The sequence below is a fragment of the Myxine glutinosa genome, chromosome 2 (genome assembly GCF_964187855.1).
Source record: "Myxine glutinosa chromosome 2, kmMyxGlut1.1, whole genome shotgun sequence".
In the NCBI taxonomy this organism is placed as follows: Eukaryota; Metazoa; Chordata; class Myxini; order Myxiniformes; family Myxinidae; genus Myxine; species Myxine glutinosa.
In genome coordinates, this window is record NC_136262.1 from 160,008,175 (window position 1) to 160,032,321 (window position 24,147).

At 38.7% G+C, this 24,147-nt stretch overlaps 1 protein-coding gene across 1 annotated transcript in view; it reads right to left on the reverse strand.

Moving 5' to 3' along the window:
- Positions 1 to 24,147, reverse strand: part of LOC137421133 (SH3 and PX domain-containing protein 2B) — a 203,116-nt gene that overhangs the window by 61,560 nt on the left and 117,409 nt on the right. Inside the window, exon 5 of the mRNA XM_068106874.2 lies at positions 7,320 to 7,411. Coding sequence (XP_067962975.2) covers positions 7,320 to 7,411 — 92 coding nt within the window. The remainder of the gene's footprint in view (positions 1 to 7,319; positions 7,412 to 24,147) is intronic.

A 24,147-nucleotide genomic window follows, 5' to 3' on the forward strand; every position in this document is an offset into this window, starting at 1 on the left:
TTGGGGTCAGTTTTTGTGGTAATAATGCCTCTCTTTAGTTTGCGATCAATGTTGATGACTTGCGTCATTGATGGCAGTTTGACATGTGTCAATGATCGGTTAAAATATAGTATAGTCAAAATGATAAAGCATCTAAACATGTTCTGAAGAATGAAATTATGAGAGACTATAGCAGAGGAGGTAACCAGACCGTCTCAGGTCTTTGCCTTCTGTGTGGAGGTTACCCTCTGCCACTACACTTGTTATCAGAGGGACGAGGGTGAAAGATGGAGAAAGATGCATCAGGGACACAAGACCTGAAGGGAAAGATGATGTTAAGGTACAATGTCTTGCTCTGTACAGTCCACTGTGGTACAGTTGTGGGACAGGGATGGAACGGTGGGACAAGCCATGTCAGAGACAAGATATGTGAGATGCCAGCAAAGGCATAGATGATGAAGAAGACAGCAGATTTGGTGAAACCCTAGTGTCAAACTTAGGATATGAAGGCATCTGTTGTGGATAAAGTGTCTGGCTCTTTGATGATATACAAAGTACACAGCAATTCCATATGAAGTGACAAGTTGCATTTTAGGACAAGGTAACTATGAATAATATTGTCCCTAACACTTTATTGGCTATCGTAGTACTAATAACTAACCACGAAGTTTATATACAAAGACAACTTGGGGCCTGCCAAGTTTCAGGGCAAGAAAGTATACTTGGCTCACAGCAAAAAGAGGATATTCCCTCCAACTGCGAGCAAATGCTAAATGAGAACAAAATCCATTTTTACATAGTTCCACCATTCCAATATGTCTGGATTGAATATATGTGTTGAGGGATAGAAGGGAAAATTGTAGTTCGGCAATAATGTTGCTGCACTACAACTCATTGAAGGCATTGTGATATCAGATGAGATTCATAATAAACAGAAGCAAAGTAAAAGTACAGGTATACTAAAATGTACTTTGAACACATGGCATCGGGAATTTAAGCAATTTTCCATTAACAGCAAATTTTGTCAATGTGAAAGGGCAATTCAGCTTGAAATCAGCTATGGACGCCATTTCAACGCATCTCAAAAGGATATTAGGTATGAAAGCAAAAAATGGGTTTTTTACAAATTGAAGAAGAAACTTTTCTAAATAATTTCACAATGATCGACGGATAGGAAAGTATGGATCTTGTCAATTAAACTCTTTTTTTTAATGTAATGCTGAATTGATAGCGTTACTGATGAAGATGCTGATGTAATGCTGAATCCCTGGTGTTGGGCTAGCGGCTAGGGTGCCGGCTTAGGATCCAAGGATCCTGGGTTCGAATCCCGGTCGATCGCTGAATTAACGCCAGGGGGGTTGACTCAGCCTGTCATCCTTCCGAGGTCGGCTAATTGAGTACCAGTTCACTGGTAATTCCCTGTTTGTCGTTAAAGGCGGCAAAAAGGGTTGGCGTCAGGAAGGGCATCCGGCCGTAAAACATTGCTTCAAATAGGGGACCGAAAAACAACAACAACCACGGTTCCCGAAAAAGGCCAACCCCCGCTTTGCGGGGAAAAATGGCCTCTAAAGGTGGTTTTATACTGATGAAGAAATACAACAAGAATAGAATAGTTTGAGGCTGACGTGGGCTATTTATTCTGGAAAATCATCTTGAATCAGAAATCCAATACATTTCACGCTAAAAAGTACGAGGATGATGAGACTTCACCTATTTCTCACGGTCCCCGACAACACGTACGCACACGCACCGGTCGACGATGTGGCGGTGGCATGATGCCATCAGCACGTAAATCTTTGGGACCGGTACACGGCCATTTCAGGACGACATGCTTTGATATCTTCATCATTCGTAAACGTAATGCCATCCAGATGTTCTTTGAGTGTTCCAGCGAGATGAAAATCACAAGTTGACAAGTGTGGACTGTACAGAGGATGTTTTAGAACTTCGTCACGGTCCTCCTTTTGTTATTTTACTTTTCCTCCATTACCACCACACATCGCCAATGACATACAGGGGCACCACAAGCTACAATAACCCGTGAAAGCAGGACGGTGACTTAAGCTGTATTTTGGTCAGCAGATGTTCCTGGATTCTGAAATACCTTAGAATAGGCAAATGGATTGCAAAAAAGCCTCACAGATGCCATCACCAAGAAATGCTGAGCAAATCCAGAACCACAGGACGTGTAGCTGGGTCTTGTCAAGAGAGACAACCCAACTAAGACTTTCCAAACTTTTATCTTGATGCTATTGAGTGTTTAGTCCCTCGGATGGATGTTAAGCTGGGGATCCAGCTGCTAGCATTGGCTGGTGGAAGTTAAAGGTTCTTGATAAACAGCAGGTGACGTATCGCCTGCACACTGATAAAATTTCAAATCCCTGCCTTAACCTACAGGGGCACTGCATCAGTGGCAAAACCGTGGCCATTAGAAAATGGTGAACATCTGTGGGCCAACCTCGTAAAGTTCTGACTACCAGTCCATTATGCATACAAATGAACGAATCAGCCTTGATAGTGTTATCGAGGCCTGCCAAGCACCCTGGCATAAGATGTGCAATCAAAATACGTTTTAAAGATATGAAAAATTGCCTTTATGCTGAACTTCTTTGGCTGGCCAATTGCTCCGGTTGCTATACCAACAGCAGCAGGCTGGCTCGCTCTTCAGGCTAAGTTCGATTGCCAAGGAGGTTATTTGAGTGTGATGTGGATTTCGAAGAACTATAGAGATCAAAGGGAAGCATCAATGACTGCCAACATCCTTTCCACAGCTCGGAATAATACAGGCCGAGGACCAAAGTTGTCGTCCTGGAGCATGTTTAAGGCAGTGTGCCCACTGGAAACACATAACTCTTCCTCCAAAATGAACCTTGCTCGCAGGCTTCCTCAAACTTCCACTTGCGTGTGGAACTGTTACACAGTACTGTTACACAGTACAGGGGTACTGTGTAACATTTGATGCACCTTTTAAACAAATACGAGCCCTTCCACTGAACCACGAGGGTCTTTCACAAAGTATCGCAAAGAGATACTTTCAAGTTTAAGAAATTACAAGGTGTATGCATACTCCATCTGTACAACCTAAAATCTGGGTGTACTGCCGGTCCAAAGCCTGACTCAACAAGGAGGGTTGTGTACACGGCCGGCTCCCATGCCAAGAATGCATCCAATTTCTAGCTGCATCGATGACATCTTGACATCATCTTGTCGATGACATCATCTTGCTGACCACGGAAGGATGAGAGGTGAGTCAACCCAGCTGGGATTATTTAGCGGCACGGCAGGGGCTCAAACTCAAGACCCTAGGATCTCAAGCCAGCCACCTTAACCGTTAAGCCAACACCAGGGCTATGTTATTCTCGTATAAAGAAAGTTTGAACAACCTGACAATATACCTTACAGTGATGTTGAAATCTGTGTTAGAATAATTGGAAATTTTCAAAATGCTTCATATTTCACTCATTTTAAGCAGAGGTTCATGCCGTATATTAACAGGAAGGATGGTTGATGAAGGTGACGTTCGCTGACTTCTAAGCAGATGGAAGATGATATCGGAAAAAAAATTATAGAGCGAATAGAGCAGAATGTTTGTGAAGTACAACATGCAGTCGATTCATCAAAGCCGTCAGTGAAGCGACATTAGTTTTGTCAGCAAACTTTTATACATGTATAGTCCCTTCAGAAAGTATTCATACCCCTTGACTTCTTCACATTTTGTTGATACAGACCGAATTTTAAATGCATTCAATTGAGATTTTGTTTGGCACTGATCTACAGATCATACCCCATAATGTCAAAGTGGAATTTTAAAAAAACCTTTTGGAAATCTTTCACAAAATAATTTAAAATGAAGGTACAGAAATATCTACTTTAAACCCCCTGAGTCAATACTTTGTAAAAGCGCCTTTGGGCAGCGATTACAGCTTTGAGTCTTCTTGGGTATGTCTGCATCAGCTTTGCACATCGGGATTTGGTGGCTTTCTCCCATTGTTCCTTGTTGATTTGCTCAAACTCTGTCAGGTTGGATGATGAGCGTCGGTGAACGGCAATCTTCAAGTCTTTCCACAGATTCTCAATGATATTCAAGTCTGGGCTTTGGCTGGGCCACTCAAGGACTTTCACATTCTTGTTCTGAAGCCATTCCAGTGTTGCTTTGGCTGTATACTTGGGGTCATTGTCCTGTTGGAATGTAAATCGTCGCCACAGTCAAAGGTCTTTTGCACTCTGAAGCACGCTCTCTTCAATGATTTGCCTGTATTTGGCTCCATTCATTGTTCCCTCTATCCTTACAAGTCTCCCAGTCACTGCTACTGAAAGGCCTATCCATGGCATGTTGCTGCCACCACCATGTTTCACGGTAGGGATGGTGTTAGATGGGTGATGAGCTGTGCTCGGTTTTCGCCAGATGTAGCATTTTGCATTCAGGCCAAAGAGTTCAATTTTCATCTCATCAGGCCAGAGAATATTTCGCCTCATGCTCTCAGAGTCTTTCACGTGCCTTTTTGCAAACTCCAGGTGTGCCGTCATGTACCTTTCTCTCGGCGGCTTCCTTCTGGCCACTCTCCCATAAAGCCTAGATTTGTGAAGTGCTTCAGAGACTGTTGTCCTTCCCGCAGGTTCTCCCATCTTAGCAAAGAAACTCTAGTTCTGTCAGAGTGGTCATTGGGTTCTTGGTCACTTCCTTGATGAAGGTCCTTCTTGCTCGGTTGCTCAGTTTGGTTGGATGGCCAGCTTTAGTAAGGGTCTGGGTTGTTCCATATTCATTCCATTTCCTAATTATGGAGCTCACTGTGCTCTTGGGAACTTTCAACACGAGAAATAGTTTTATACCCTTACCCAGATCTATGCTTCCTCACAATTCTATCTCTGAGTTATACGGACAGTTCCTTGGACTTCATGGTAGAGTTTGAGCTCTTACATTCACTGTCAACTATGGGACCTTATATAGAAAGGTGTGTTTCTTTCTAAGCCATGCACAATCAATTGAATTGGCAACAGGTGGACTACAATCAAGTTGTAGAGATATCTCAAGGATGACCAAAGGAAATTGGATGCATCTGAGCTAAATTTGGAGTGTCATAACAAAAGGGTTGAATACTTATTGACTTATTAATTTGTCCTCGTCACATAACCAACCTGTACACCACGTTTTGTCACAATCTGTCCATAACCTTTTGAGATACCCTGCTCACAGACAGACAGACAGGGGTGAAAACATAACCATCGTCCACCTTAGGTGGTCGAGGCAAGAACCACTGGCAGATTTAAAAAGGAGTGAGAAGCATAGTGGTGGAATTTAGAGTCAAGAACCACTTAAACAGAACAAAGGAGCTTACAAAAAGTGGCAAAATAGAAAAGACCCTCAAGATATAGAAGATTATAAATGTTTGAAGAACTAAATAGTGATAGCAAGGAATGAACTCACTGTAATGAAATGAACAATGAACAACATGTTCTAATGAACAATAAGGTAAATGTCCTTGAGTGGCCTAGTCAGAGCCCCGACCTAAATCCAATCGAAAATTGTGGCATGACTTGAAGATTGCTGTCCATCATCGCTCCCCACGCAACTTTGACTTTTTTGATTTGACTGAACTTGACAGAGCTTGAACAGTTTTGGACAGAAGAATGGGCAAATATTGCCGAATCAAGGTATACAAGGTTGGTAGAGACCTATACCAACAGACTCACACCTGTTATCGCTTTCAAAGGTGCTTCCACCAAGTATTAACTCAGGGGGGTGGACACATATCCAACCAAGATATTCTAGTTTTGTATTTTTTATAAATTTTCTGAAATATGTAGAATTTATTTTTCACTTGTGTTACGTGCTCCTCCCCAACCCCCTGGTCACGGTGTACCTCCGAGCCCCGAGAGGAGTCACGGCAGAAAAATGTGTTATTTTGTATTTCAAAGATCACTGGTGAAGCCACACCAATTGTTACCAACAAAAAATATTGTATTAAGATCACACAAGAATAACAGTACAACAATAATAGTAATCAAAAGTACAATCAATATATATCCTATGATGGTACAATCAGTTTCGTAACATATAACTCACTGTGCTCCAAGTGAGTGAACCAAGAACATTCCCAATGTCTCTTTCCCTGCTTCAAACCAAAGTTGATTCCGGTTTCAAGCCAAAGTCGATCCCGGCTTCAAGCCAAAGTCGATCCGCTCCAGCGATCGTCAGAACGATGTCTAATCGAGACCAGAATCCCGTTCGGATGACGGTCACAGCCACACGGCCAAAGCTGCACCAAGGCGCCATCAAGGCGACTGGGAAATCCAAAGGCGCCCTCCAGGCGACTGGGAAATCACACCCTCGGGTATGGACGTTTCACGGCTCACAGTCGGCGAACCTCAGATTTACCTTCAAAATCCGCGTTGCACACACACACACCAGATAAACGTCTGAATGTGGTGAGAACGCCTGAAGCGAAGCAAAGAAACCTTGCTCGACGCGCAAAGCGCGCGAGTCAAAATGGCCGACGGCCTGTACACGAGACGTAACGCACGACGAGGATTCTCTTCAGAATCAATCGCAAAACCTGACACGCAGGTGAATCTGTCACAGCGATAACAACTCTGTCGCAGGAATCCCTTTCCTGGGAAACCCAAAGTTCGCTCGTGACTCTTGCTCGCCAATGTTTGCTCCAGACCGCAAAGCAACTATGCTTCTTGTCCGACTCCACTCGCTCCGCCTTCTTTTTCCTCCTCTTCTTCGTCGTCGTCGTCCGGTTTCCGGTTTCTTTTAACACTAACTTTTTCACCTTTTGAAAACAGTTCATACACAATAAACCTTTTGCAAACAATAATAGTACATGGAATCAAAAATGTTTACAGTGGATGAAAACCACAACAACGGAAGTGACGAATCCGTAACATTTGGAAGTTGTGGGTTACAATGTGGAAATGAAGGTGGAAAAGGTCTGATTTAAAGCAATTTAATTCGAGGTTAAAAGGCAACAAAAGGTGAAAATTTTGAAAGGGGGTGTAGACTTTCTATAATATGTATTGTTGTATACACCGGTCTTAGTTGTAAATCTGGCCTCATGTGCACAATTATGTATATGTGAGATTCTAATACACACATTGTTCACCAAGCAACGATAAATGTCAAGAATTGTTTTGATCACGCGAATAGGTGGGCATTGTCCATAGGAACGTAAATATCACGTGCACAAGAGAGCAAATCACATGGGGGGGGAAGGAGGGGTGGAAATAAAAGGAAGAAACATTCACAAAAGTACCTCATCAACAAGAATCTTGGAAGAACGAATGAATCTAAAAGCAGAACAACTTTCTGCTCCGACATTCCTACAATAGAAACTTACTCTTTAGTGATGGCAAGGTCTTCCGCACGTGGCTCGAAGAACTGCAAGACTTCAGCACAATGAGATATCTCTGGCGGAAGCAATACGAGTGTCTGCAACATATTGGCAAGCATGATTAGATGGTGTCTGGCTATTTAAAAAAAAGTATTCTTGCCTTCTGATGTAGTTAAACGTTTTTCCATTCTTCATACACTTTGTTCTTTGCTATCACTACTTACTTCTTTTATAATCTTCTTCATCTTGAGGATCTGTAATTACTATTTCGCCACTTTTTGTAAGCTTCTTTGTTCTGTTTAAATGCTTCTTGACTCTAAATTCCACCACGATGTTTCTCACTCCTTTTGAAACCTGCCAGCGGTTCTTGCCTCGACCACCTAAATGTTTTCACACCCCTGTCTGCCTGTCTCTTTGTTTGTCTGTGAGCAGGGTATCTTAAAAGGTTGTGGACAGATTGGGACAAAACTTGGTGGACAGGTTGAGTTTTTTTGTTGTTTTTTTGTATACAGAATCGAGGCTCGTGGAAGAGCTAACACATTGAACATGAAAACATGCACAGACACATAAAGCATACAATGAAGGGAGCAGGAGGCAAGGGGGGGAGAGAGAGGGAAGCACACACGCACAACAACCGTAGAGAACAGGGACGTCGGTAGATCTGTTGAAGGGGGAGGGCTGGGGAGGAGGGAGGGGTACACGGTATAAAGCAAATGAACACAACTAGGAATTTCAGGAAAGAAGTTGGGGATTGAAAGAGGTGATTTGGGGTGAATTAACGGGGGTAGAAAATATCAAGGTTTTGGATGGGGGATGATAAGAGATGGTGGTGAACAGCTGTTTTAAAGACCTGGAGGGCGGAGAGGGATTGAAGAGAGTGAGGGAGTTTGTTCCAGAGGCGGGAGTAAAGAGGAATGAAAGAGTGAAGGTGAGCAGAGAGTCTTGATTTTGGCAGTTTCACCAGAAGAGGGTTGCTGGCAGATCTTGTGCGTCCTGCAGGATTATTTGGGGGGGACAGCACAGACAGAACAGGGGGAGCAAGGCTGGAGAGGAGAGGGTGTGTGACAACGATGGATTGATTAGACTTGAGTGAAGATCTGGATAGGAGAATTTGTTAATTTTGTAAATGATTCTTCATAATCGAGAGATAAGGCCAAAACAAAATATAGCATGCTTTACAAAACTTTGTAGACCGATTATGACAAAACGTTGTGCACGAGTCGGGTGGGTGAGAAAAACAAGCCGATTCGATTTTTGTTCAGTTCTGGCTCCAGATCCGGTCTATCGGTGGGATAAAAAACATAAACTGTTTAGCCTGATATAGGTATGCGCTCGACCGAATTCCGTTCTAGTTCCTCACGTATTGTTGACCATCTTCATCCACACATTTTTAATTTGAGTCCACATTCCATCTCCATCTTTAGAAATCACTACCTTCATCTATTTTTTTCAGATCCTCTTGAAATTTCTCTCTTGTTTTCACATCTTTAAGCTTCCAAACTTATACACACGGAATTCGCTTGAAGCCATTGCTCTTTTTTCATAAAAAGGTCATTGCATTCACTGAAGCTCTTTTTTCATATGAGATATAAAAATCTCCAACTACCAATCAATATTGAGTCAAACATTCTTCACTGGCTATTACTTTCACATTCCTTACCCTTCCTTTAAAACTCATTCACACTCACAGATAATCAATCTGACTCTTTCAATTCCGCTTGTAAAAGTCACGAGTTCTTATTTTCTTTTCTTTAAATAGGTATTGAGGATGCACATATACACATGTCCGTCACTTCCACCTTTCACCATATCTGAATCTGACACAGACACTGGTAATATATATATATAGTTACCGTTTTGCAATAAAAGACACCCCCTCTAGTTAATTACACGACAACATGTAGCCTGCAGTAGTTAGTTATTTCTTATTAAATGTAAAGATTAGCTCCCTTTCCATTGTGTAGTAATTAAAGCAGATATGCGTTGAGTTCGGCAGGATTCCAACCCCTCGAAGCAAACGTTGGTTCATGAATGAACGACAGCACATGACCAACATTGGCCAATGGTAGGCCATGGAACCTAACAGAAGGACGTGGGGCTGAATGACCGCACGTGACCAACATCGGCCAAAGGTAGTCCGTGGAACCTTCCAGAAGGAGGTGGGGCTGAATGACCGCACGTGACCAACATCAACCAATGGTAGGCCGTGGAACCTTCTAGAAGGGGATTCCACCCGATAAAGGTCTGTGCCGATTGTTCTTCGAGCTCTCTCTCTCTCCTCGTTAGTCCTTCAAGCTGACCGTCCTCCGAGCTGGGTCTTCTTCGTGCTGATCGTTCCCCGTGCTGGATCGTCCTCCAAGCTGGTTCTTCATTCGTGCTGATCATCCTCCAAGCTGGTCGTCCTCCGTGCTGGGTCATCCTCCGTGCCGATCCTCCTTTGCGCTGTCTGCCAGATCGATCTGTGCGCCACGCGCGGGAACTGCCGGACCCGAGTCAGCATCCGCACATCCACCGGTACGAATCTAACTGGTGTGTAATTCACCCCGTGTGCGAGTGTGCCAGGTGCCTGTGTTGGGAATAGATAGGTAAGAATTTAGGCTAAGCCTGCTTCTCATCCTTTTTTCTGTGCTATTGTGAATAAAAGGCGTGTACATTTTGTTTCCTCTCGACCTGCTTGTGTGCGTCCTTTTCCCCATTGACCCAGGATCGTCTGAAACCGAATCCGGCTGCTCAATTATGCCCGTAGATAACGCAGGGTAAATCATCGATGGGGGAGAGGTGTTGTTTGTCAAAGAGGGCCAAGTGGTAAGAGGTGGAAAGAGGAGGAGGTGGAAAGCAGGAGGGCTGTCAGATGCTTGTTATTGGCAGGTGGTGGCAGACCTAAAGCCACAATTGGTATTCCCAGAGGAGATCTGTGTGACAAGGTTGCGGCCTGACATTGTCATCTGGTCAGGTGCAACAAGACAGGTCATCTTAGGGGACATCTTAGGGGTCATCTTAGGGGTAGCTTGGGAAGAGAACATGGAGGAGGTGCACGAGAGGAAGAGAGGAAAGTACAGAGCCAGAGGCAGAGTGTCGGGAGAAGGGTTGGCGAGTTTCTTATCAGCCATTTGATGTGGGGTGCAGAGGATATATTGGCAATTCCTTTTCTGCATTTCTTGCTCGGCTTGGAGTGTGTGGGACAGAAAGAAGGAGGATGTGTGACAGAGTGGCCCAGGTTGCCTTGAAAGGCTCACTTTGGATATGGAGGAAGTTTATGGAGGCAAGTCGAATGGTGTAGGTTGAGGTTGTGGGTGGTGGTTCATTTCAGCTTAAAGGGGTAATGACAGTGTGGAAGAGAAATGGAGATGTGTGAATGGTGTGTGTGTGTGTGTGTGTGTGTGTGTGTGTGTGTGTGTGTGTGTGTGTGTGTGTGTGTGTGTGTGTTGCAGGAGTGTGTGTGTGTGTTGCAGGAGTGGGTGTGGTTTTGCATGAATGTGTTTTTGTTTGAGTGGTGCCTGTTGTAAGGGTGGTGGGCAGTTTTTTTATGTTGTTTTTTTTGGTGTGTGAGTAAGTGGATGAGGGGCTGTGGATTTTGGGAGTGGAGGCGGTTTTGTTGTAGTCTGTGTTCTCACTGGCTGGGGGTGGGGGTATGTACACATCCAGGTGTAGCTGCTGCATGTGGAGGCATATGTGCCTCTGCTGGCCGACCTTAGCTGACCGTATCAAGGTTGAAGAGCCGAAACGGGATGATGCTGAGGACCTCGACTGAGGACTCGGTCAGTGAGGCACACTTGTGACCAGGTGTGTTTTGAAATTATGTATGTGTATATATATATATATATATATATATATATATATGGTTTTTTACTGACAAGTCCGTTCAAATATCCAACTATAATCACTTCTTTGCAGCTTATTACTTGTTCATACCCAAAATGATCTACATTCTTCTTCGCTTAGACTTGCTTGGAGCACACACGCACTTCCAACTTTAAAATTTTCTTCTCCCCATAATAATTTGATGTCATTCTATTACTGAATCCCTTTACCGCTTTCACTTTTTGGATAAATATTTCTTGTGATGAGAACACCAACATCACAATTGCCCTTTTGATTAGCGGTTAGGGTGCCGGCTTGGGATCCTAGAATCCTGAGTTTGAATCCCGGTCGATCGTTGAATTTACGCCAGGGGGGTTGACTCAGCCTGTCATCCTTCCGGTGTCGACAAATTGAGTACCAGCTCACTGGTGATCGGGGCACTGCATCAGCGGCACTAACGCACTTCCAGAGAAATGATGCAACCAGCAACCACAGGCTGCATACGAAACAACAACAACACCATTTCAGCGAATTCTGTGCTTCATCTCATCACTGTAACAACATTTATCCTTCCTTATTCCTAGAATTGTTCTTTGTTCCTCTTTAAAACTCCATCTAACTGGGTTCTATGAACAATTTTGGACCGTTTTCCATCACAAGTACAGTTATTTTGCCTGTACAGCCAGTTTTATCCGGGTTGTGAACCGTTCATTTGTGGCATAGACAGGTGCAGTGCAGGGAGTAGTTCGAGCTATATTATGTCCATGCTTTGGAACTGCCATCATGAGTTTTGCAGCTGAGGTTTCTACAGCCGAATGCCCTTCCTGAGGTCAAACGTCTTTCTTTCAGGGATCACACTCTGTGACCTATGACGTCAGAGTTAGAATATCTGGGGTCCTTTGTGAAGGGGAGGCAAGCTATCACTGGTCCCCAATAAATAAATTCCTACACTAACCTATGGATGGGCATTGCATCAGTGAAGCCACATCTTCAGCCAATGATGCTACTCGCAGCCATGTGTGCTGCATATGAAAGGAAAAGAAGAAGAAGAAGAACAGCAAGGCAGCAGATAATAAAAATAAGTAAATATAAGCAAGCAGTTCATTAAAACGATTATAATTTAAAAGCTTTGCATGAATAAAATAACCAAGACCATTTAAATTCATGAACAAGGTTAAAAGAAGAAGAAACGGAAACAGCAGGAATAGGGAAACAAGGGGGAGGGGAGCTTGATGGCTCCAAACAGTGGAAGCACAGGAAGGTGATGACATCATGGAGGCAGCTGATATCCTAAAGATGTTGCAATGTATACAAAGAGAAAGTGCAGTGTTGGTGAGGGGCAGAGCGCATGTAGATTGCATTGGATGAAGCTGCTCTTTAAAATGGAATTGCAGTGAACGGAGTTGAGGAGCAGGGTGCACCAGTCGAAATTCAGCACAGCCATGCGGGACAGAGCGACTACTCCGCCCGTTTACCCGGCCTTCGCACAAAGGCTTATGGGGCTGCAGATTATTGTCAAAAAGTGCCTTAAAATGGCGGAACTGGCAACTGGCTACTTTTGGTATTTTTATAAAGTAGGGGCCTCGACAAGTTCACAAACCAAAAATACCCAGAATACCTTTGGGGGAACATGCTTAAATGACGTCATCAAAATGGCTGCCAAAATTGTAAAGTTTGTCATTGTGTGCAGGTGCTGACGTGGTACCTAACCGTTTATATAGTAGTTTTACTGTCAAGAGAAAAAGCATCAGCCTTTTCCTGGGATGAACACTTTCATTTGTGGAGAACCAGAGAATAAAAATAAAGGAATACAAGTACACATACATTCAAAGTACACCGCCCCATGCCAAATAATTAAATATGCTGCAGCGCGGCATTGCCGGGGCGCCTCTGGCGCCCGGCAATACCGCAGTGCAGCTCATTGAGGCTGCATTGGGAGGGAGAGGTGTACAATAATTGATTGATTAATTGTATAATTAAAATCAATAAAAGATTATCACAAAATATTTTCATAATCAATTGGCTAATCGCATAACTAAACCACTAGTGCTTCATCCGAAGATGTATCTTTTAGAAATTTAATTAAATAAGTCATTTATAAAAAAATTAATAATTAATTGATTACTCAATAAATAATTAATCGATTAATCAATAAATAATTAATAGATGAAATGATTAATCAATAAATCAAAAATATCCTTGATAGCCACATCACTTGGTCACTCATGTCCAAATATTAGCTTCCCAGCTCAAAAGGTGCCTGAGATATTGGCCAAATGAGAAAGAAAATAAATAAATGATTAATAATGAAAATAAATAAATAATAATCATAAAAAAATTAAATTATTAATCAATTTGGTCAGAGAACACATAAACTACCACTATTTCATCAGAATCTGTAACTTAAAAAATAAAATTTTTCCCGGCATTAATCGAATAATTAAATAATTAATCGATTAATTGATTAATTAATAAATCTAAAATATCCTTTGCAGCCAAATCACCTGGTCATTGACATGTCCAAATGTCAGCTTCCTAACTCAAAAGGTGCCTGAGTTAATGGTCAGAAGAGAAAGGAAATTTGATTAATTAAATAAGTACTTAATTAATCGCTAATAATTAAATAACTCCTCAATTTATTGATTAATCAAAAAAAAAAATACCGTTTTTGACAAAGGACTTACTCACTATTGTGCCGAAATTTCAGCTTCCTAGCTTAAAGGATGGCTGAGATATCGTCCGGACAAACAAACAAGAAAGCAAGAAAACAAGCAAGAAAACAAGAAAGAAAACAAGAAACCAGAGTGAAAACTGAGTACTCTCTTTCAGCGTGCGTCACTGCCGAGCCCCCTTTGGTGCCCGGCAATGACGATTTGCAATGCCTGGAGATGGCATAGGAAAGGAGCGGTGTACAAAAACTTACAGCAGCGAATATGAAGCCAGCAGAAGTTCGTGAGAATGTGCTTATTATGGTTCTGATGACAAAAATGATTCCCAAATACTTCACCGTGCAGTTAGTATTATTCGCAGAGACATAGACAAATTACAACCAACAACTGAATACCCGAATACCCAAGAAATTGATCTTAATGCATCAGCTGCGTTTAATTTAAATACTATTTAAATATTATTTAAATATTTAAATTAAATTATTAAATTAATTTAAATGCATTTAAATTAATTTATTATTTAAATATTATTTTAAATATTATTAAAAATAATTAATAATATTATTTTTAAATATTATTAAATATTAACATTATTAAATAGAATATTTAAATCAGATGCTGGTATCACTTTATTACAGATCAAGACACAGGGACCTTCAATGTAAAAAATAAAATACAAAAACTTAAGAAAAATGGAGGCCATCTTGATGACGTCACTTGAACATGTTCCCCCAAGGAGATTCTGGGTATTTTTGGTGTGTGAAGTAGTCAGGGCCCATACTTTATAAAAAATATCAAAATTAGCTGGTAGGAAGCTAGTTGCCACTTCACCCTCATGTTCATGCTCAATCTGTAGCCCTATTACAGACAGCCCCAGAAACAAACTCAGGTTTCAAAGTCCCAAAATAGCATCAAGTGTGCAAAAGGCTCCAGACATATAGGTAGTGAGTTGACGATTAACTAACGTTGTTTTCGCAGCTGTGAACATCAGCCACCAATGCGATGACGTCACAATTGTTCATTTTATAAACCAAGAGAGAAAAAAGAAGCAACAAGTACACATACATTCAAAGTACACCGCCCCATGCCAAATAATTAAATATGCTGCAGCGCGGCATTGCCGGGGCGCCTCCGGCGCCCGGCAATACCGCAGTGCAGCTCATTGAGGCTGCATTGGGAGGGAGAGGTGTACACTAATTGATTGATTAATTGTATAATTAAAATCAATAAAAGATTATCACAAAATATTTTCATAATCAATTGGCTAATCGCATAACTAAACCAGTAGTGCTTCATCCGAAGATGTATCTTTTAGAAATTTAATTAAATAAGTCATTTATAAAAAATTAAATAATTAATTGATTACTCAATAAATAATTAATCGATTAATCAATAAATACTTAATAGATGAAATGATTAATCAATAAATCAAAAATATCCTTGATAGCCACATCACTTGGTCACTCATGTCCAAATATTAGCTTCCCAGCTCAAAAGGTGCCTGAGATATTGGCCAAATGAGAAAGAAAATAAATAAATGATTAATAATGAAAATAAATAAATAATAATCATAAAAAAATTAAATTATTAATCAATTTGGTCAGAGAACACATAAACTACCACTATTTCATCAGAATCTGTAACTTAAAAAAAAAATTTTTTTTTGTCATTAATCGAATAATTAAATAATTAATCGATTAATTGATTAATTAATAAATCAAAAATATCCTTTGCAGCCAAATCACCTGGTCATTGGCATGTCCAAATATCAGCTTCCTAACTCAAAAGGTGCCTGAGTTAATAATGGTCAGAAGATAAATGAAATTTAATTAATTAAATAAGTACTTAATTAAACGCTAATAATTAAATAACTCCTCAATTAATTGATTATTCAAAAAACAAAAAATACCGTATTTGACAAAGGACTTGCTCACTACTGTGCCGAAATTTCAGCTTCCTAGCTCAAAGGATGGCTGAGATATCGTCCGGACAACCAAGAAAGAAAACAAACAAACAAGAAAACAAACAAGTACACATACATTCAAAGTACACCGCCCCATGCCAAATAATTAAATATGCTGCAGCGCGGCATTGCCGGGGCGCCTCCGGCGCCCGGCAATACCGCAGTGCAGCTCATTGAGGCTGCATTGGGAGGGAGAGGTGTACACTAATTGATTGATTAATTGTATAATTAAAATCAATAAAAGATTATCACAAAATATTTTCATAATCAATTGGCTAATCGCATAACTAAACCACTGGTGCTTCATCCGAAGATGTATCTTTTAGAAATTTAATTAAATAAGTCATTTATAAAAAATTCATTGATTACTCAATAAATAATTAATCGATTAATCAATAAATAATTAATAGATGAAATGATTAATCAATAAATCAAAAATATCCTTGATAGCCACATCACTTGGTCACTCATGTCCAAATATTAGCTTCCCAGCTCAAAAGGTGCCTGAGATATTGGCCAAATGAGAAAGAAAATAAATAAATGATTAATAATGAATATAAATAAATAATAATCATAAAAAAATTAAATTATTAATCAATTTGGTCAGAGAACACATAAACTACCACTATTTCATCAGAATCTGTAACTTTAAAAAAAAAAATTTTTTTTGTCATTAATCGAATAATTAAATAATTAATCGATTAATTGATTAATTAATAAATCAAAAATATCATTTGCAGCCAAATCACCTGGTCATTGGCATGTCCAAATATCAGCTTCCTAACTCAAAAGGTGCCTGAGTTAATGGTCAGAAGAGAAAGGAAATTTAATTAATTAAATAAGAACTTAATTAATCGCTAATAATTAAATAACTCCTTAATTTATTGATTAATCAAAAAAAAAAAATACCGTTTTTGACAAAGGACTTTCTCACTATTGTGCCAAAATTTCAGCTTCCTAGCTCAAAGGATGGCTGAGATATCGCCCGGACAACCAAGAAAGAAAACAAACAAACAAACAAACAAGTACAAATACATTCAAAGTACACCGCCCCATGCCAAATAATTAAATATGCTGCAGCGCGGCATTGCCGGGGCGCCTCCGGCGCCCGGCAATACCGCAGTGCAGCTCATTGAGGCTGCATTGGGAGGGAGAGGTGTACACTAATTGATTGATTAATTGTATAATTAAAATCAATAAAAGATTATCACAAAATATTTTCATAATCAATTGGCTAATCGCATAACTAAACCAGTAGTGCTTCATCCGAAGATGTATCTTTTAGAAATTTAATTAAATAAGTCATTTATAAAAAATTAAATAATTAATTGATTACTCAATAAATAATTAATCGATTAATCAATAAATACTTAATAGATGAAATGATTAATCAATAAATCAAAAATATCCTTGATAGCCACATCACTTGGTCACTCATGTCCAAATATTAGCTTCCCAGCTCAAAAGGTGCCTGAGATATTGGCCAAATGAGAAAGAAAATAAATAAATGATTAATAATGAAAATAAATAAATAATAATCATAAAAAAATTAAATTATTAATCAATTTGGTCAGAGAACACATAAACTACCACTCTTTCATCAGAATCTGTAACTTAAAAAAAAAAAATTTTTTTGTCATTAATCGAATAATTAAATAATTAATCGATTAATTGATTAATTAATAAATCAAAAATATCCTTTGCAGCCAAATCACCTGGTCATTGGCATGTCCAAATATCAGCTTCCTAACTCAAAAGGTGCCTGAGTTAATAATGGTCAGAAGATAAATGAAATTTAATTAATTAAATAAGTACTTAATTAAACGCTAATAATTAAATAACTCCTCAATTAATTGATTATTCAAAAAACAAAAAATACCGTATTTGACAAAGGACTTGCTCACTACTGTGCCGAAATTTCAGCTTCCTAGCTCAAAGGATGGCTGAGATATCGTCCGGACAACCAAGAAAACAAACAAGAAACCAGAGTGAAAACTGAGTACTCTCTTTCAGCGTGCGTCACTGCCGAGCCCCCTTCGGTGCCCGGCAATGACGATTTGCAATGCCTGGAGGTGGCATAGGAAAGGAGCGGTGTACAACAAGAAACCAGAGTGAAAACTGAGTACTCTCTTTCAGCGTGCGTCACTGCCGAGCCCCCTTCGGTGCCCAGCAATGACGATTTTCAATGCCTGGAGATGGCATAGGAAAGGAGCGGTGTACAACAAGTACACATACATTCAAAGTACACCGCCCCATGCCAAATAATTAAATATGCTGCAGCGCGGCATTGCCGGGGCGCCTCTGGCGCCCGGCAATACCGCAGTGCAGCTCATTGAGGCTGCATTGGGAGGGAGAGGTGTACACTAATTGATTGATTAATTGTATAATTAAAATCAATAAAAGATTATCACAAAATATTTTCATAATCAATTGGCTAATCGCATAACTAAACCACTAGTGCTTCACCTGAAGATGTATCTTTTAGAAATTTAATTAAATAAGTCATTTATAAAAAATTAAATAATTCATTGATTACTCAATAAATAATTAATCGATTAATCAATAAATACTTAATAGATGAAATGATTAATCAATAAATCAAAAATATCCTTGATAGCCACATCACTTGGTCACTCATGTCCAAATATTAGCTTCCCAGCTCAAAAGGTGCCTGAGATATTGGCCAAATGAGAAAGAAAATAAATAAATGACAAGTACACATACATTCAAAGTACACCGCCCCATGCCAAATAATTAAATATGCTGCAGCGCGGCATTGCCGGGGCGCCTCCGGCGCCCGGCAATACCGCAGTGCAGCTCATTGAGGCTGCATTGGGAGGGAGAGGTGTACACTAATTGATTGATTAATTGTATAATTAAAATCAATAAAAGATTATCACAAAATATTTTCATAATCAATTGGCTAATCGCATAACTAAACCACTGGTGCTTCATCCGAAGATGTATCTTTTAGAAATTTAATTAAATAAGTCATTTATAAAAAATTCATTGATTACTCAATAAATAATTAATCGATTAATCAATAAATAATTAATAGATGAAATGATTAATCAATAAATCAAAAATATCCTTGATAGCCACATCACTTGGTCACTCATGTCCAAATATTAGCTTCCCAGCTCAAAAGGTGCCTGAGATATTGGCCAAATGAGAAAGAAAATAAATAAATGATTAATAATGAATATAAATAAATAATAATCATAAAAAAATTAAATTATTAATCAATTTGGTCAGAGAACACATAAACTACCACTATTTCATCAGAATCTGTAACTTTAAAAAAAAAAAAAATTTTTGTCATTAATCGAATAATTAAATAATTAATCGATTAATTGATTAATTAATAAATCAAAAATATCATTTGCAGCCAAATCACCTGGTCATTGGCATGTCCAAATATCAGCTTCCTAACTCAAAAGGTGCCTGAGTTAATGGTCAGAAGAGAAAGGAAATTTAATTAATTAAATAAGAACTTAATTAATCGCTAATAATTAAATAACTCCTTAATTTATTGATTAATCAAAAAAAAAAAATACCGTTTTTGACAAAGGACTTTCTCACTATTGTGCCAAAATTTCAGCTTCCTAGCTCAAAGGATGGCTGAGATATCGCCCGGACAACCAAGAAAGAAAACAAACAAACAAACAAACAAGAAACCAGAGTGAAAACTGAGTACTCTCTTTCAGCGTGCGTCACTGCCGAGCCCCCTTTGGTGCCCGGCAATGACGATTTGCAATGCCTGGAGATGGCATAGGAAAGGAGCGGTGTACAACAAGTACACATACATTCAAAGTACACCGCCCCATGCCAAATAATTAAATATGCTGCAGCGCGGCATTGCCGGGGCGCCTCCGGCGCCCGGCAATACCGCAGTGCAGCTCATTGAGGCTGCATTGGGAGGGAGAGGTGTACACTAATTGATTGATTAATTGTATAATTAAAATCAATAAAAGATTATCACAAAATATTTTCATAATCAATTGGCTAATCGCATAACTAAACCACTGGTGCTTCATCCGAAGATGTATCTTTTAGAAATTTAATTAAATAAGTCATTTATAAAAAATTCATTGATTACTCAATAAATAATTAATCGATTAATCAATAAATAATTAATAGATGAAATGATTAATCAATAAATCAAAAATATCCTTGATAGCCACATCACTTGGTCACTCATGTCCAAATATTAGCTTCCCAGCTCAAAAGGTGCCTGAGATATTGGCCAAATGAGAAAGAAAATAAATAAATGATTAATAATGAATATAAATAAATAATAATCATAAAAAAATTAAATTATTAATCAATTTGGTCAGAGAACACATAAACTACCACTATTTCATCAGAATCTGTAACTTTAAAAAAAAAAAATTTTTTGGTCATTAATCGAATAATTAAATAATTAATCGATTAATTGATTAATTAATAAATCAAAAATATCATTTGCAGCCAAATCACCTGGTCATTGGCATGTCCAAATATCAGCTTCCTAACTCAAAAGGTGCCTGAGTTAATGGTCAGAAGAGAAAGGAAATTTAATTAATTAAATAAGAACTTAATTAATCGCTAATAATTAAATAACTCCTTAATTTATTGATTAATCAAAAAAAAAAAATACCGTTTTTGACAAAGGACTTTCTCACTATTGTGCCAAAATTTCAGCTTCCTAGCTCAAAGGATGGCTGAGATATCGCCCGGACAACCAAGAAAGAAAACAAACAAACAAACAAACAAGAAACCAGAGTGAAAACTGAGTACTCTCTTTCAGCGTGCGTCACTGCCAAGCCCCCTTCGGTGCCCGGCAATGACGATTTGCAATGCCTGGAGGTGGCATAGGAAAGGAGCGGTGTACAACAAACAAACAAGAAACCAGAGTGAAAACTGAGTACTCTCTTTCAGCGTGCGTCACTGCCAAGCCCCCTTCGGTGCCCGGCAATGACGATTTGCAATGCCTGGAGGTGGCATAGGAAAGGAGCGGTGTACAATTAACTGCACTGGTTATTTTAACATTCCCATCTGAGCATGTAGCATGTTGCTGCGATCCCCCGGTTGTAATCCTACATACAACAAACAACAACAACAGGCATTTTAAGGCCATTTTCCCTGCTAGAGCGGGGGTTAGCCTTGCGGTCCCCATGACAATCTTCTCCATTTTGCCCTATTGTCTACATAAGATGTTGATTTGTCTGCAATTGTCTACCAATGTTGTTGCAGCTGGCAGGAGAACTTCAAGGTATGGGTTCTTGCTCAGAGTTGTTGAGCGCGAGTTGCAGGGTGAAGCATCAATGTGTGCGCCATTCATAAGAAGGATGTTAAGCCCGAGGACCCATCTTCCAGCACTGGTCTCTGGTGGAGATTATAGATTCCAGTGTGTTTTGTGAAGAGTAAAGAGTAAGCAAGTTATTACTGGCACTGTAGACAAATTGTAAATGTGTCTGAACTGCATGTAGCAAGTGGTCTGATCTTCTCAGGTATTCCTTGACACCAAGTTACACTACTTTCTATCTCAGAGTTGTTGTCTGGGTATAAGCTCCTACACTTGAAACTAGTGCACCTTCCCAGGTATTTACCTGCCACATGTGAGCCGCCGTCTTTAGATACCAAGGCAATCAATGACAATCAATAATTAATTGCTCTTCATGAGCCTCTCCCCTGTAAAGAAAAAACAAAAAAAGGCAATCAATAGATTATTCTCAAATGTCGTAATTTATCGAAAGATAAGCTGATGTCTTCTAATGTCTTTGTAGTACATGAAGATGGAAAAAAAAAAGAAGTAATCAGTATCGACCGAAGCCGATGCGAGACTATCGTAATGCCCCTGTCTGTCTGTCTCTGTCTGTCATGTACGCATCTAGTCGATACATTTTTGCTTTAATTCATTTTCCTCTGCAACCGCTTGTCCAATCGATGTGAAACTTTAAATATAGGAAGGGTTTCCCATGGAGAATAGTTTATTGATAAATCTGACATCATAGGTCACATGGTATGGCAGCCATATTGGATTAGAGGAAAAAATTTGGACATCTCTGAAACCGCTCAATGAAAAACATTGAAACTTGGCATATGTCATCAACTTCCCATGGGGTATATAGGGTGAGAATCGGTGAAGGTGAGAATGGGATGATGTCATCGGTGAAGTGGTATTCCAGTCATAATTAGTTAAATCTAAATCCTTTTGCGAAAAATCTGAAACTTCATACGTCTCATTTGTGACCTGATGCGAGTGAAGAATTACATTTAAGACGTTATCGGTCATGTGGTCTGGCTGTACAATCTTGAATATGTACAATCAATCATCAGGTCTGGCGCCCATATTGGATTGAAAAAAAACAACATAAAAACTCTTCTCCAGAAACGCTTAACAGATTGATGCGAAACTTCAAACATATGATTGAGTAGCCATGGGGAATCTAGTTTGAAATATTGTCATATTCATCTTTATTTAACCTCAATGTGCATAAAAGCAGTCATTAGATAGCCTAAGAATGAATCGATAATCAATAAAACTATGTTTAATCATATATTTGAAAAAAAAACAAGTTTAAGCAAAAAAAACCCCAAAAAACCAAGTTTCAATAATCATATGTTTGAAGTTTTAAAAAAAAATGTGGATTTTATTGTGCAATGTCCAAGGCTAATGGAGAGATTTGTACATGTACCGTTTGCACGTCGTACAAAAGCATCATAGACTGTGGACCAATACATGAATAGTAAGTGTGATCTTATGATCTTATGATGATCTTGTTGTATGTTGTATATTGATCTTGATCTTGATCTTATGTTATGATCTTGTTATGTTATGATCTTGTTATGTTATGATCTTGTTATGTTATGATCTTGTTATGTTATGATCTTGTTATGTTATGATCTTGTTATGTTATGTTGTTAAATCATCTTGTTATGTTGATCTTGTCTTGATCTTGTTATGCATCATCTTGTTATGTTGATCTTGTCTTGATCTTGTTATGCATCATCTTGTTATGTTGATCTTGTCTTGATCTTGTTATGTTATGTTGTTATGCATCATCTTGTTATGTTGATCTTGTCTTGATCTTGTTATGTTATGATCTTATGTTATATTGTTATGCATCATCTTGTTATGTTATGATCTTGTTATGTTATGATCTTGTTATGTTATGATGATCTTGTCTTGATCTTGTTATGTTATGATGTTATGTTATGATCTTGTTATGTTATGTTGTTAAATCATCTTGTTATGTTGATCTTGTCTTGATCTTGTTATGTTCTTATCTTGTTATGTTATGATCTTGTTACGTTATGTTGTTATGCATCATCTTGTTATGTTGATCTTGTCTTGATCTTGTTATGCATCATCTTGTTATGTTGATCTTGTCTTGATCTTGTTATGCATCATCTTGTTATGTTGATCTTGTCTTGATCTTGTTATGTTATGATCTTGTTATGTTATATTGTTATGCATCATCTTGTTATGTTGATCTTGTCTTGATCTTGTTATGTTATGATCTTGTTATGTTATATTGCTATGCATCATCTTGTTATGTTGATCTTGTCTTGATCTTGTTATGTTATGTTGTTATGCATCATCTTGTTATGTTGATCTTGTCTTGATCTTGTTATGTTATGATCTTATGTTATATTGTTATGCATCATCTTGTTATGTTATGATCTTGTTATGTTATGATCTTGTTATGTTATGATGATCTTGTCTTGATCTTGTTATGTTATGATCTTGTTATGTTATGATCTTGTTATGTTATGATCTTGTTATGTTATGTTGTTAAATCATCTTGTTATGTTGATCTTGTCTTGATCTTGTTATGTTCTTATCTTGTTATGTTATGATCTTGTTACGTTATGTTGTTATGCATCATCTTGTTATGTTGATCTTGTCTTGATCTTGTTATGCATCATCTTGTTATGTTGATCTTGTCTTGATCTTGTTATGCATCATCTTGTTATGTTGATCTTGTCTTGATCTTGTTATGTTATGATCTTGTTATGTTATATTGTTATGCATCATCTTGTTATGTTGATCTTGTCTTGATCTTGTTATGTTATGATCTTGTTATGTTATATTGCTATGCATCATCTTGTTATGTTGATCTTGTCTTGATCTTGTTATGTTATGATCTTGTTATGTTATGTTGATCTTGTCTTGATCTTGTTATGTTATGATCTTGTTATGTTATGTTGTTATGCATCATCTTGTTATGTTGATCTTGTCTTGATCTTGTTATATGTTGATCTTGTGATCTTATGATCCTATGATGAATCGTAAGTGTGATCTTTGATGTTAGCTCGTACACGAGCCTCGATCTTGTATACAAAAAAATAAAAATAAAAATAAAGCTATGGATAATGTCTACCAATGTTGTTGGAAGCCGAGCTGTCAATGTGA